Source organism: Lepidochelys kempii, chromosome 5 (assembly GCF_965140265.1).
Source record: "Lepidochelys kempii isolate rLepKem1 chromosome 5, rLepKem1.hap2, whole genome shotgun sequence".
Classification (NCBI taxonomy): Eukaryota; Metazoa; Chordata; order Testudines; family Cheloniidae; genus Lepidochelys; species Lepidochelys kempii.
This window is the reverse complement of record NC_133260.1, coordinates 108,390,269-108,405,830: the sequence shown is the minus strand read 5'-3', so window position 1 is coordinate 108,405,830 and position 15,562 is coordinate 108,390,269. Positions and strand designations below refer to the sequence as shown.

Here is a 15,562-nt window from a genome sequence, read left to right as displayed (position 1 = left end):
GATCATCTTCTCCCTGGGTGACCGGGGTCAAATCTAGGGCCTCAATCTATGCATACACGGAGGAGAGGCCAAATCCTGCTATGCCGGGGGACTCTCCTCTAGGGCCCACCTCAATGGTCGCCTCGGGGTTCGCGGGGGGTTCGGGTGGTATCTGGGCAGAAGGGGCGTCCTCAGGAGTCTCGGAGGGGAGGGTCTCCCATGGAGGGGGGATTCTGCCCTCCAATGCCAGTCCATCTTCCCCTCCCGACACCAGCGGATGGATCTCACTCATGGCCGTAGCGGAAGGCTCGATATCAGTGCCTCCCTTCCTAGTCTTCCGGGGGACTTCCGCATCGGATGGTTGCAGCGGAACTCGAGTCTTCCGCTTGCCTCGCTTCCCCTGGACTAGGGTCCAGCCATCCATAGCGTCGTCTGGGGGTTGGTTAGCAGGGGTCGTGTCGGGAGGCGGAGGCGATGGTTCAGAGGTTCGGGGGGGTAACGGTAAGGCAGCATGAGGGGCGGGGGGTTCTCCTTGGGGCGGGCCCTCTCCTATACCCGGTAATATCTTTGCCACACCCTCCTCCATAGGCTCTACCAGATTGGTAATAGCAAGGGTGGGACTCCCTTTTTCGCCTGGGCGTTGTAGGGACGGTATCTCTTGGGCCCGGACGGGAGCAGCGGTGGATCAAGTAGGAGGAGGGTTGGTTTCAGGTGCCGGGTGGCCAGGGGCGTCGGCAACAATGGGGCCGATGTCCTGCTGGGTCTCGGGGGTCTCGAGTGCCCCTCCCCCCTGGGCCAAAGGGCAGTCTCTGCGGACATGCCCCACTGAAGGGCAGAGGTAGCACCGGGCCTCTCCGGTGGAGTAAAAGACCCGATAGCGGGCTCCTTGGTAGGGGACTAGGAAGGACCCCTCGAGCGCCTCTCCATCACGCACTGCTGCCAGCGGTAGAAGCTGCACTTGCCGGTGGAACGAAAGGACGTGACGGAGGGTTGGGGTCCTTGCAGCCCAACGGGAGAGGGCTGATGACAGAGACAAGTTTCCCCAGGGTGGAGAGAGCGGGTAACAGGGCAACATTGGGTAAAAAGGGAGGAACGGAGGTGAGGACGAGGCGAACGCACAGGTCTTCTAGCGGCTTTAGGGGGACAAACACCCCCCCCACACCACCAGGCCCTTCTCCACCGCCTCCTGAGCAGCAGCCTCTGAAGCTAAGAAAAAAACGACCTTCCCATACATTTTGGAGGCCGCCACAATAGCCGTGGGTCCTACCACCTTCGCCAACGCCTGCACATATGTTTCCACGTGGGGTGAGGCAGGCACCAGGAGGCAACGGACACTGTGCCTCCTGGTCAAGGTGGGGAAAGGGCCCCGGCCGCTGGTGATGGTAGCGGAGGCGGGGGGGGGGGGCGAGATGATGAGGTGGCAGGCAGGGGGGAGCCCATCACCGCCCGGGCACACGTCCTGGGGGCCGGGGGAGGGACATTCGCAGAGCTGGTGGAGGGAAACGCAGGGAGGGGCGCCACGGTTGATGACGGGGCCACAGCTGTGGGGGCAGCCCCTGCCAGGGAGGGCCTAGTGCTTTCAGCGGGGCCCTTTCCTTTCTTCCCGCCTTGGCCTTTCTGGCCAGCTGGGGGGGGTTTCCTAGAATCTGGGGGGGGGATGGGTGCAGCAGCAGCAATCACCCCGGTGCCTCCTGCTGCCGGTGCCCCAGCGGGGGGGGTGGCAAATATTTTGACAATAGTGGTAGGGGTGAGCCTTGGGGGTCGGGCGGGGGGGAGGTGGGGGAGGGACAGCCAATATTGTTAGAGGGGCCTCGCCCCTCTCATTCCCCACCATTGTGAGCAGGGAGAGACGGGGAGACACCGGAAGGAGGAGTGGGAAGCAAATTAACCGCTCCTTCCTGCTGGGCTGCAGGCAGGGTGGGGGGGGAAATGCCAAATGGGTTGGACTGGGAGGGGGGGAATAACAGAAATCGGGGTCCGGTGATAGGGGCAAGCTGTGGGATAAGCAGTCCGAGGGAGGTGTGTGTAGACCCACGCACGTTTGTCCAAAGAGTCTCGTTTGGTTGGCTGTTAAGTCCGGTCCGAAAGGCAAAGTTCAAAGCAAACATCTGGATCCGAAGGCAGATGGCAGGTTGCCAGCAGGGACGGACGGCGGGGGGGCCGTGTCAGTTGTACTAATGGTGGGGGCGGTTAGGGGCACCGATGGATCGGGGGCAGCTCCGTGCCACACCCCCTGTGCCACCACAGACACAATTAAAACACAGTCAAACTCCCCCCCACAAGAGTATAATTCAAAAAATTACTCAGTCTTATGGCCCCCTTCACAATGATTTGTAGTTTCCCTTGGTGATTTCTTCTCCGGCTTGTTGGCTGTGTACCAAGGCTTCCGGCGGGCTGAGATAAGAAAGGAATTCCAAACAGACAGCAAAACGGCTGGGTCTGGGGGTTTCCACTCCCCCCTCCGGATTACAAAATCAGCAATCTTCCCCCCCTGCTCCGGGGGGTTCAGCTGAGGCAAATAGCTGCGCCCGAAAGCAGGTGGCGGGGTGGGGGGTGGGCGGGCGGGTGCTGGCGGCAAGCCGGAGGCCGACCAGCACGTAAATGGCAAGAAAAAAAATAACAAAAAATCAAAACAAAGCAAAAAAGCGTCTGTCCCAGTTGTGGGGGGGGGGGGGTAAACTAAGGCAGGGTCCAAAAGTATGAAAAATCCAGGCCAGGGGACTTTAGGAAAGAATAGAAAGCAGATAGCTGAAGAGCAAGCAAAGGACGTTCCGTTTCCCAACAGGGAAGGTTTCAGAACAATCAGGAACCTTTTGGAGACAATTAAGACAGACAGGCTGATTAGAATGCCTGCAGCCAATCAAGAAGCTGCTAGAATCAATTAAGGCAGGCTAATCAGGGCACCTGGATTTAAAAAGGAGCTCACTTCAGTTTGTGGTGTGCATGTAAGGAGCTGGGAGCAAGAGGTACTAGGAGCTGAGAATGAGAAAGCGGACTGTTGGAAGACTGAGGAGTAGAAGCATTATCAGACACCAGCAGGAAGGTCCTTTGGTGAGGATAAAGAAGGTGTTGGGAGGAGGCTACGGGGAAGTAGCCCAGGGAGTTGTAGCTGTCGCACAGCTGTTCCAGGAGGCACTCTAGACAGCTGCATTCCACAGGGTCCTGGGCTGGAACCCGGAGTAGAGGGCGGGCCTGGGTTTCCCCAAACCTCCCAACTCCTGGTCAGACACAGGAGGAGTTGACCTGGCTGTGGGTTCACGAAAATGGCCAAAGTGAGGGCTGCCGTGAAGCTCCAAGGTGAGCAAATCCGCCAATAAGTGCAAGACCCACCGAAGTAAAGGAGGAACTTTGTCACACCCTATTCAATTAATTTTCTTTACATTGGTGGACTGGTGATTACAGATGAAACAGGGACTAAAAGGAATATTTACTGAACATTTTAAAAATATTTATTACTGTTTTAAGGAATTCTAGTTTTAATAAAGAAAGAACATATGAAGCAGAAAAAACAATTTATCGTACAAACAGTGCCCCCAGAAAGTAAAGAGAGTCACTGTACAATAGGAATTGGAAATCCAGCAATGCAAATTAAAAAGCCCTTTTCCTCTTCTCAGAATGAAAAATTTATATTCCCTCTATTTGAAAGTTGAAAAAACTTCAGTAGATAATTAAAGAGGAAATAAACTGCACACCACCTGAATACCTTCAGTGATTCATTGTGTTACAAGAAAACAAGCTGAAATGTGCTCAAAAATGCCATCTTGTACATCTTGATGGTACAAAGTGGTTGCATAATATACCACAACATCTTGTAGCAAGGTGAGGGTTGGGAAATTAGTGAAAGTCTATCAAGATAAGCACACGCTTGGTATTTCAGAGGTGATATACTGGTCCTGGAGTGTGATGAAAGAGGAGATTGGAGTTGAAGCAAATATATCAAAACAATTGACACTTTTTGTCCTTTACTTTAGGGCAGATCAGTTATTGGAATTTATAAAATACAGCAGAAGGAATAGATTCTATTGGATGTAGGTAAAAAAAACCCACCTCTTCAAACCACAGACTGGCCTGGGGTTGGTATACTATCATAATCATCTGAATACCGGTCATACTGGTCAGTGAGAAGAGGCTGATGCAATTCATCCTTGTTTTTCCTAGCATGCACAATACATGTAGCACCAGCAAAAATAATTGCAACCAGAACCAATGCAGTCACTATTGCAATAGTTATGATCTCTGTGACCTGCAGAGCCCGGCCTAGTGGAAAGGAAGCAGGAAGAGAGAGAGAGAAAAAAGTTAAGCCTCAAGAGATACAGCTGAAAATTAGACCAAATCTCAATATCCATCATTATTTAACAAAATGCTTTTGGTCAGGTCCGCTTCAGTGCCTGTCATTATAGACTTAAGATGGGCCCGAGCTACAAAGACATTTTTCTTGCAATCTGATTTATATAGGCAGACTCATGAGCCCATGCAGAACCAACTGACCTTACTGGAATTCCATACAGGCAGAAAGGTTTACTTGTGTGTGGATCAGGGCTAAAGTTTGACTCTAGATCAGAACTTCTCCAAAGCTTGGGGATGTCCAAATTTAGATGCTTGGTTCAGGCCCATCTCTGGTTATGATTAATTACATGCACAGGGTATAATAGTATGGTACAATGGTCCAAATATGAGTCCTTTAAAAGCCAGCTTTGGACAGGTAAACAACCTTTTGGATCAGTGTCAAATTAAAATTTCTGAAATTTGAAACCAACTTTGCTAAATGACCCACATACACCCAGACATACACAAAATGAAGAGAGGACGACATAATGAAGCTTTTAACTACTTACTTGGCCATTGAACATCATAACTGTAGCCCAGATTTTCTGGAGCAGGAACAAACATGTCATTATTGGTAACTGGGGGCCAGAAAGGCACCATGTTATACTGCCGATTATGTCCAATAGGGGCATTCTCCAGTGGGTATATTGAAATATCTAAATTGGAAAACAAGGTTTCATTTTAATAAAGAAATAAAAATGAAAGTGATTGAAATTCTATTCAGGGCATTCTGAGAACACTTGTCTAAAACAGGCGGAAAGGAAAATATATTGAAGGCACGCTTCCTTTATTTCACAGTGGCACCAGAGATCAAAAAGGTATGTTTCAAGTGACTGAAGAACTGCATGAAACAAAGTATTATTCAAATGTACATTTTCAGAAGTGACTAGTGATTTTAGGGCCCAACTTTAGACAGGGTCTGATTTTGAGAAGGTGGCTGCTCAGCTCTGGCTTTAAAATCAGACCCTTTAAAATATCTCAAGTTGGTACCCCAAGTTGCTAATCTCTTTGGAAAATGTAGGCCTATGTTTACAGAACTAATGATTGATTTCTTCCTGTGTACAAGAAGAGAGATGTGCATATAGATGGATCTCTGGGGCCATGATCTGGTCCTTTTACTACAGTAATGAAAAGTTCTGTTATGCCATTTGATGTTACTATGAACGTTGAATGTTACTGTACAAGTTTGAAAGGCTAGCTGTTATAGCACAGTAACTGCAAAATCTTGCGCTGAATTTAAGTGGCTGGGGCTTTGAATTTGTCACTTGCTGCAATAGGATAGCAGTGCGTGATTGACCTAGTCAAATTAAAAAAGGGTCAGTTGGAGTCAGTTTTTATAATTGGAGCAGGTTTTATTTTTCTCATTAGAGATGTCATGGGAAATGCTACAAGATCTTGTGGTAAATTATGTAACCACTCTGTACCATCAAGATGTAGAATAGCTTCCCTCAAAATATGTATGGAAAATTCTTTCTCCCTTCTTGGGAAGCAGCACAAAAAAGGCTCTGTTGTGTGGTTGCAACAGATCCCTGTGTAAGGAGTTGTGGAGGGCTGCATTGCCCCAAGTGAAGCACAATTTCCAATTTTGTGTAGACAAGGGTGAATGCACTCTGCACTGACCATTCGGGTGGCACAGATTTGTCTCTTGGTGCACTGGCCCCAGTCTTGTCTACTTTATTCTTACCCTTTCTGGCTCATTTGCTCCCTGAAGGGAGCAGGAGCAGCGGTTGTAAATTGGCCCTTGCGTGAATCATGAAGGGTGGATGGGTTGTCTTTGCATGTCTTTCTTGAACATCCATGAAACAGCAGATCACAATGTAACTCCAAATGAGTAGCAGGGGTGTGCACTGAGGTATTCTTTGGGCAGACAAGAAGAAATTCTCCCTCCCAGGCCACAGAGTGATTGTGGAACCCTGAGGCTTCAATAGATTACGTGATTCATCTGCCTGAATTTTCTGAGATACAATGTATTTGCAAAGGTTTCTTTCCTGACCTGTGCCTGACTTACACCAACCACATTCTTTCACACACATAAAGGGTGGAGGCTCAATGTGTGGTAGGATTCCCTCCTTAATGAGCAGCTTTTACTAAAAAGATCCCAATGTTGTTGAAAGTGATTGACATTTATTCCACCTTCACATCTGAATTGCGGAGGGTACTCACTGTCCACCAAGAGCCAGCTGAGCTATTCTGAATCGGTAGCAACTTTGCTAAGATCAGAAAATAACAAATGCATCTCACCAGGATTATGTCTCCTCAGCCATTCATCAAAAACAGCGTCAGTAAACGTGTGCAAGAAGACAAAAATAGGGTCGTTGGGAGATAAATGAGTTTGTCCCCCTGTTCCATTCAAAAACAGATGAGCCAAATTATGAAGGCTCCGAACTGCCGGATCATACTTCCCTGAAGGATCGCTGTATCCTGTGTATACAAATAAAGAGGAACACAGTGAAAATCCTAGTGAAAAGCTTGTTCAGAAGCAGCAATCTAGGCTGGATGCTATTTTCTCTATTGATTTGCTCCTTCTCTACCTATTGATATTTTAAATAGGTGGCTGCTACACCCCCAAAAGTATGTCATTTTCAGATCAAAATAATCTTCGCAAAAGAATGCTGTGAGTATGGAATGAGCTTGCTTCTGTGTCTCATGGGAGCAAAGTGGAATCTAGCACAACAGTGGCAAAAATAAAACATTTTCTAGCATGCCACTGAAACGATAGTTTTCAGCTCTAAATGGCTCCGGACATAATTGAAACCATCAATGCAGCCACTATCTGATACAAGTGTGACGATGCTACCATGTATTCTAATGGGCCAGCTGTTACTTCAGCTTTCCACATGTCTTTTACACATTGACTGCCAACACACTGACTTTGGAAAACTACCTTCTGGAGTAGTAGTCTCAGATTTCCCAGTGTAGATACCCTAGCACCATTAGCACTTAACATCTGAAAAATGTCATGTCAGAGGGTTTAAAATAAATCATAATGAAAATTCTTCCAACTTATAAATCTGGGGCAAATTTTTCAAACTTGGATGTATAAAAATCTGTCTTCAAATCCATCAGGTACTAGATATTGGTGGCCAGTTTTTCCAGAGATGCTGAGCATCCACAGCTCTCAATCACTTCACATGTTCACCCAGATTCCAATGATGCATTCTTCAAGATAAACACAATGAGCCAGATCCTCAGCTATTGTAAAATGGCATAGCTTCACTGGAGTTAATGGAGCTAAAATGATTCATCCCAGCTGAGGATCTGGCCCATTATTTGGAAGTTAACTGTTCGGTAACCTATCATGGTTACTAGCCTTGTCTGAAATTAATTCTTTGGCATTTTACAAAGAAGAAGAGTTAAGTTGAGCAGAGACTGAAGCACATGGGGCCAATTTTCAGATGTACATGCCCAAATTCTTTTTTGTTTCATGCAATTTAGGTGCTTATGATTGAAAATTTCACTCTGAATTTGATTTATAGAGTTAAGATAGAAAGTGGTTTATATGGCCCAGTTGGGGTAACGATTGATAGAGCTCTGCAAATCTGTGGATATCCACTTTATATCCACAGATATCCACATCCACGGATGTAGGTGCGTATACAGATAACTGCAGACCATGTTTGTTGATCAGATGTGGATACAAATTTTGTATTCGTGCAGATCTCTAATGATTGATCTGTTCACTTGTTTATCCTGTGCATCAAGTTTGTTTGTTTACATTTATGGGAGATACTGCTGCCTGCTTCTTATTTACAATGTCCCCTGAAAGTGAGAACAGGCATTTGCATGGGACTTTTGTAGCTGGCATTGCAAGGTATTTATATGCCAGATAGGCTAAACATTCGTATGCCCCTTCATGCTTTGGCCACCATTCCAGAGGACATGCTTCCATGCTGATGATGCTTGTTAAAAATTAATGCTTTAATTCAATTTGTGACTGAACCCCTTGGAGGAAAATTGTATGTCTCCTGCTCCATGATTTTACTAGCATTCTGCCATATATTTTGTGTTATGGTCATCTCAGATGACAACCCAGCATATGTTGTTTGATTTAAGAACACTTTCACTGCAGATTTGACAAAACAGAAAGAAGGCTCCAATATCAGATTTCTAAAGATAGCTAAAGCACTTGACACAAGGTTTAAGAAACTGAAGTTCCTTCCAAAATCTGAGAGGTATGAGTTGTGTCGCTTGATTTAAGAAGTCTTAAAAGAACAACATTACAATGCAGAAACCACAGAACTCGAACCACCAAAAAAGAAAATCAACCTTTTGCTGGTTGCATCTGACTCAGATAATGAAAATGAACATGTGTTGGTTCACACTGTTTTGGATGGTTATCTAGCACAACCCATCATCAGCATGGACACATGTCCTATGGAATGGTGGTTGAAGCATGAAGGGACATATTAATCTTTAATGCATCTGACATGTAAATATCTTGCGATGCCGGCACCAACAGTGTCATGAGAATGCCTGTTCTCACTTTTAGGTGAAATTGGAAACAAGAAAGTGGGCAGCATTATCTCCTGGAAATGTAAACAAATTTATTTGTCTGACTGACCAACTGATCAAGAAGTAGGACTGAGTGGACTTGTAGGCTCTAAAGTTTTACATTGTTTTATTTCTGAATGTAGTTATTCTTTTGTACATAATTCTACACTTGTAAGTTCAACTTTCATGATAGAGATTGTATTACATACTTGTTTCAGGTGAATTGAAAAATATTATTTCTTTTTTATAGCACAAATATTTGTAATAAAAATAAATATAAAGTGAGCACTGTACACTTTGTGTTCTATGTTGTAATTGAAATCAATATATTTGAAAATGTAGGAAACATGCAAAAATATTTAAATAAATGGTATTCAACTATTGTTTAACAGTGTGATTAATCATGTGATTAATCACAATTATTTTTTTAATCGCGTGATTAATCACAGTTAATGTTTTTGATTGTTTGACAACCCTAGTACTTTCTCAGGTCTCACGCTACCCTGATTTCCACCCAGGCCCACTGGGAACGCTGGGAGTCTTCTGGGGCAAAATGCCTCCTGGAGTTTCCAAGGAATGAAACCTGTAGCAACTGTGTCAACCTTGAAGAGGGAGCTATTACAATCAGTGGGACCTGGACCCTGGATCATGACCCTGGATCCTCCCCACTGATTGACCAGCTTATATCACAAAGGCCAGCACCATCAGCAGCTCCACAAAGCTTTTGTGCCTCCTGTGCAAGGACTCTCTTTGTATCTGTGCAGGGGCTCAAAGGAAAGGTGAGGCTCCCCTGCACACACATACGGGTGTCAGACAGAGTCTGGTATTCTTCAGGGATCAGCCCCAAAGTTGTAACAGTTATTCACTACACTAAGCTAACAAAAGTAAAACAATTTAAATGGCCCATGTCCCATCACAGAGCCAATACTGCTGTTTAACACTGCAGGGAAAACTGGTGAGTGTAATGGGCTAGTCCCCTCACCCGTTTTGTTTTGGTTCCAGGCACTTTTAGTTGTGGTACTTGCCTTCTACTGTATTACGGAAACTGTCTGTTGAATTGGAATAGAAAGGAGGAGTGTCAAACAAACCAACTTCTAAACAAAGAGCAACATCCTGTGGTTCTGGGAGACGCTGAACCAGGGGCCGGGCAACATTTCCAGCAGGATTCCTTCGAATTGGACCACCTTCTGTGCCTGGGGGTTTGGGAGAAGAAAGAAAGGCATGATGAAGCAACATTCTGACAGAACAGTGGGCCAGATCCTTGGGATGGGCTAAACTTGACTTGATTCAGGATCCAATTTGGGGAGAGGGCAAAGACTATTCAAAGCCATCGATGTGCCCCCTAGGCCTGTGGGAAGTCGAGGGCCAGTGTATGTTAGAGTATTCAGTGTTGCTGTCACCTATACAAGCTGCAATGGCTCTTTAGGGCTGGGGATAGCTGGAGTGTAACACATTTTGTTCACACCCTCTTCCTGCTCCTGAAATCCCCCTTGCTTCATCAGGTCTGAGAGTTGGTTGGGAATCTTCAGCAGCCTCATAGAGTAGATTTCTGATTCCTTTGAACAAAGGGGCTGGGGCTGGGCCAGGAGTCAAGGATCTTGCTCAGTGTGCTTGTAAACCGCTCAGTGTGCTTGTAAACCACTCAGTGTGGTGCTCTGTCCCCCTCTAGTGGTAGCTGGACCACAAAGGCTACAGTCTTGGCTAAGCAAATGCCTTTCTTTTTAATCTCAGGCATTAGAAGCTCATGTATTAAAATCCAGGGATCTGAGGTTCTGTCCCTGCTATTGCGTACCCACCCTTGGGTACGGTTTGTTATGTGTTCTCCCCTTTAAACGTAGGTGTTATGAGCGTGGTTATCTGAGTGAGTTGGAAGATATCCAAAGCTAAGGAATGACTAGGTGGACACGACCACATTCAGGCACCAAAGGTAACAAAATGTATAAAACAGTATTAATTGTTCTTCCAGGAAGGATATACTTGTGGCTAACACATAAGAAAGGGAGTAAGAGTTTAGAATGAATTCTTCTGTTTCCCCTGGTCTGAACAAGCTTCCAAAGCAACTGCTTAACCCCTTTGTGCCTCAGTTTGCTTGTCTGTGAAACTGGGAGACAAACCCTTTCCTACCTCAGAAGGGTGTTGAGAGACTTCATTCATTAATGTTTGCAAAACACTCTGTCATCCTCTGATGGAAAGTGCATTTGAAAGCAAAGGATTGTGATTATTTACTATTATAGGACCGTTCACTCAAAAAAATCTGTCAGCAGACAAACTTACTGTTACAAATGGTTCCCAAGTTATCATAGTCTTCTAGGTTTTCACAGAGCACACGCCACTGGGAGAAGATGGAATTCTGACTTATAAGAGAGATGTCAAAATTGCTTCGAGCGCCCATCAAGTCATCTGTGCAAATATCGCAGGTGTTTCCACCAGTAGCAAAATTCCAATAGGGAAGTGCAAAAGAGGGATCCTGTAGCATCTCCTAACCAAGAGAACACTATGTTAATGTGTGCCTTCACTGGAACAATGTAATATTCATAATGAGAGGGATTTTCCAAAATGAGTTACGAGCAGTGGCATCAGTGACTCTCAATGAGACTTGTGATCCAAACTGATATAGGTACTTTGGGGAATCTCATCCTACATGTCCCCATTAACAAAATCAAAGTGCTATGTTTGATCAATTTAAAAAAAACGCAGCCCCCCAACAGTCGTGTCCAAAAAATGTTTACCTGCTGTTGTTACAGGTAACCCCCTAGGATTACCATAACTGAAAGAGAATAAAGACAAATATTTCCCTTAATTTCTCAGTTTATGAACTTTGGGCCTTTGACAGCACTCAGAGTCAAATTGTTACATTGAGTCACTGAATTTTCTCATTAATAGCACTGCATATGTTATCTAATTTGATCCGTAACTTGATGCTTTCCTGAAGTATTTTAGAAAGCAGCCCGATTATCTGTACTAAGAACCATAAGACATTACTGCTGTCCTATTTTTTCCAAATAATTCTATTTTAATATTAAATATACTTAAGGCTAATCAAACATGATAGCACTGGCTTTTGACAAGCAAAGCAAACATAAAAGCAAATTACCTTCAGTGAACTACAGGACTACAGAGTAGTGGGAAAGACGATAAGAGGTTTGCTCTTTCGGTGTTTGGGATTCAGTTCCATTTCTGATTAGAGATGGGCAACTGTGAAATTCACTAGGACACAATGACCATCAAATTAACTTCACTAATGATGTACTTTACTAACCTATACTAGATTAGTCTATTAACCCATTAAGGGCTAGGATTTTTCAAGGATTCCATATGCAGGAATCTTATTGACTTCAGGGGAATTTCTGGTTTCAAAGTGGGTTTAGCCTTTCTGGGGGTTTAACTTATTTTAATTTATTCTATCTTCCCCTTTACCTTTATTTTTTAAAAATAGGTGGTCTTTACTAATGAGATGTTCTATTCCACTTCAGGTAGGAATTGCCAGTAGACAGTCATTACCTAACTAGTAATGACCTCCAAGTTAGTCATTAATGCTTAGTTTGTGGATTGATAGTTAAATTACTTCAAACACCTGTCTATTTTGGCAACATTTCTCTCTCTCCTTAAATTAAGATATTTAATTTATCACATGTATTATAAATCCCTCTTACTGATACATAACACATAGGATTGGAGGATTGGAATGTACACAAGGAATGTTGAAGCTTTTAGTCTATTTCCTTCTGTCCTTCCATTCTGATGAACCCAAGAACATTATGTGAAGGCTTCAGAGATCTGCAATTAACTACACAAGACAGAATTACCTACAGCTAATCGACCAAATATTTTGCTAGAAATCAAAGACAAAATATAAATCACATACTGTCATGTGCATTCATTTAATCGTCTGTGAACTGCTCACAGAAAACTCAATTTGATTATTTCCCCCCTAGATTTTAAGAAATTATGTTTTTTCCACATGTGTATTTTTTTCACTCAGGAATTTTAATAAGACAGGCAACCATAAATTAAAAACCTGAAAAGAACTGGGGGGTGAAACATCTACGTACTCCTTATATTCTTAATGTGATTCTGTATATCTATGGTGCTCATATTCTGTTCCATGGACAAACAGTGAACCATGGATTTTCTTCCTCATATTGAAACATTTTGAGAATTAAGCACTGGGGAACTGAGTCACTGGGATGAGCGTTTGTCCATAAGCAGATCTTTCTTGCGCTTATGAAGTGGTCCACAGAATGAGGAAGATGGAGAACCACCGATTTATGTAATAGGATCTCCTGATTTGCTCTTTTCTCTAGCTGTTTGAGCTAATCACATGCCTAGGATTTGATTCTGATCTCACACTACAAATCCATTGATTTTGTTGGAATTATTCCTGCTTTCGACTAGTGTGAGTCAAGAATCAGCCCCCACAATTTAGAAGTATCATTAACAATTGTGTTTATTGCATAAATTACAGAATTTAAAAGGAAATATATAGGGAATACTGCTGTTTTTTAAAGGAAGCTTTGAGAGAAATTTTATAGTTGTTAGACTGCTATAGTTGAAATAGTGTTTCTACTTTTTATATGCTCCTAGCAACCTAAAAACACCCTCAAATGATGTAATATGTCTGATAATACTGGAATTGAAATTGAGTAATGGAAACCATCTAGAAAGATCTGCAATGTATCTCTCTGCACTGGAATGTGGGGGGAAGTCAGTCTGCTCTTTAACTGGGCAGCATGGAACATGAACAAAAACAATTTCAATATTAGTGCAAACTTCACCTGCATGTCTCTCTCCAGCTGCAGTAGATGATACCTATGCCAAGTGAGAAATGCTGGTCCTTCATGAGAGAAATCCACTCCTCCAAAACTTTGCTGCCCTGCACCAAGGAAAGTCTTTCTGACAGAGTAATAATGGGACCACACAAAGTAGTTATAAATGGACACATTTTCAAATTGTGGTGTGTTGCCATCAGGTCCCAGTATCTCCTCATGTCTCCTGGTGGCTATGACAATATCAGGATGTATTGTAGTCTTGGCTTGGTGTAGGGCATTGACAAAATTATTCCTTTCCTCCGCACTCAGGTCCAGAAGGTTCCTCCTGACTTTAAGGGATTAAACAGAAGTCAGTTATAAAGGTAGTGAATACCCACATCTCATTTTCACAAGTTCAGAGTCTATTAGCCTTACTCATAAGTACCTCCTTTTTCCTCAAGCAGCCCGGTTGTTTTCATTGGGGCCACTGTGGAGGTAGGGTGCTACTCAACATGAGTAAGGGCAGGAGAATCTGACCCATGACTAGGATGAATGGACATGGTGGAAAAAGAATTTAGTGCTTTTGGAAGAGTTATCGCATACTTACTTATTAATTATTATTAATTATTATTATTATTATTATTATTATTTGTTTTTAGATTTGATAGCAGCTAGATATTTAAGGGTGAGTTCTTTGTCAGACACACTTCAAAGGTAAATCCAGTACACATTTTTTCATGGTATCACTTTAACATAAATAAGAGAGTGCTATATACCGGCCTTTACATTATAAAGTTTTGCCTCCTCATGTTGTATTATAACATTTTTAAAAGCCCATCATTTTGATTGAATCTGTGAGGCAGAACGAGGGAGCTTGAGAAGCAAAAGCCTGGATTATATCGCTGCTGAGAAGAATTTCACTATCTACTAGTGGGACAGAGTTCAAGTTACCTCTTGAGTCAGAGATAAAAGTTCCTCTATTTTCCAGCAAGCAGCCACCCATTTTAGTTATCACAACTATCCTGAATTCTAAAACAACTACATTTCTATACACAGTCAGTTGTGGACACAGTGGATGAAATCCTGTGCCCACTGAAGTCAATGGGAGTTTTCTCTTAGTCTTCAGTGGACTTCTGCCAGTAACTTCATATACAGAAAAGTGTGCTTTTGATTCTTATGAGTTTAACTGAAAACCTAAACATTTACACACACATCTCTATATATAAAATACCACACATACACACTAACACAGAGAAATAGGCTCTTTAGAAATGTTTAGACGTGGTACTGTATTTAGTTACATACATTACATTATTTGCACTTCAAAATGTTTGATCCAACAAACTATAATAGCTATTTTGGAGCCAACAAAAATATATAATTCAAAATATATTATTCTATCAACCCATAGTTTAAAATTATTTGTGGTATCGATGATGGATATGCAAACTATAACCAATAACTGTTTTAAAACTGATCATACAGCAGTTAATTTTACAATTCTAAACTCATGTTTATTTCATCAGGGCTGTGTGGGTCTGTTAAAAGTTTCTTTTTCTGTTACTTGTCCCTTTCAGTAGTTGGTACAGGGCTAGAGCCAGATCAGCTGGCAAAAGCTGATATAACTCCCTTGTCTTCAGCAAGCCCTGATTAATGAGCATTAACTTTTGCTTTCCCGTTGCCTGTTCAGGCATAGAGTTTGAATAAGATTTTTGGGTCTCTTGTCCTTTAGTTAAGCTTGCTTTCAGGAATTCAACTGCAAAGATTTTTAATTTATAATCCTTATTTTAACCTTTGTTTTGGAGTGTACAGAGCACTTAACGTTACTTTCATGGTGAAAATAAAGAGAGTGGATTTTTTTTTGCAGTAGCCACTGCTCACTTATATTACAGATCTATCACATCTCACCCACTCTAGATAGAGTCCTTCATGGTGCCTAGGTAGAAACGCTTGTTTATGGTTTCCTCACACATATATATTTTTACAGAATCCAACAATTTAAACATTAAAAAAATCCC

At 43.1% G+C, this 15,562-nt stretch overlaps 1 protein-coding gene across 4 annotated transcripts in view; it reads right to left on the bottom strand.

The window, feature by feature from the left end:
* Nucleotides 1-3,557: 3,557 nt before the first annotated feature.
* TYRP1 (tyrosinase related protein 1) overlaps nucleotides 3,558-15,562 on the bottom strand; it is a 35,072-nt gene continuing 23,067 nt past the window's right edge. For all 4 annotated transcript variants that reach the window (XM_073346257.1, XM_073346256.1, XM_073346258.1 and 1 more), the window contains 6 exons: nucleotides 13,572-13,894; nucleotides 11,071-11,275; nucleotides 9,822-9,989; nucleotides 6,547-6,726; nucleotides 4,815-4,961; nucleotides 3,558-4,236 (listed from right to left, as the gene is read on the bottom strand). In XM_073346257.1, coding sequence (XP_073202358.1) covers nucleotides 4,031-4,236; nucleotides 4,815-4,961; nucleotides 6,547-6,726; nucleotides 9,822-9,989; nucleotides 11,071-11,275; nucleotides 13,572-13,894 — 1,229 coding nt within the window. In that variant the 3' untranslated portion in view covers nucleotides 3,558-4,030. The remainder of the gene's footprint in view (nucleotides 4,237-4,814; nucleotides 4,962-6,546; nucleotides 6,727-9,821; nucleotides 9,990-11,070; nucleotides 11,276-13,571; nucleotides 13,895-15,562) is intronic.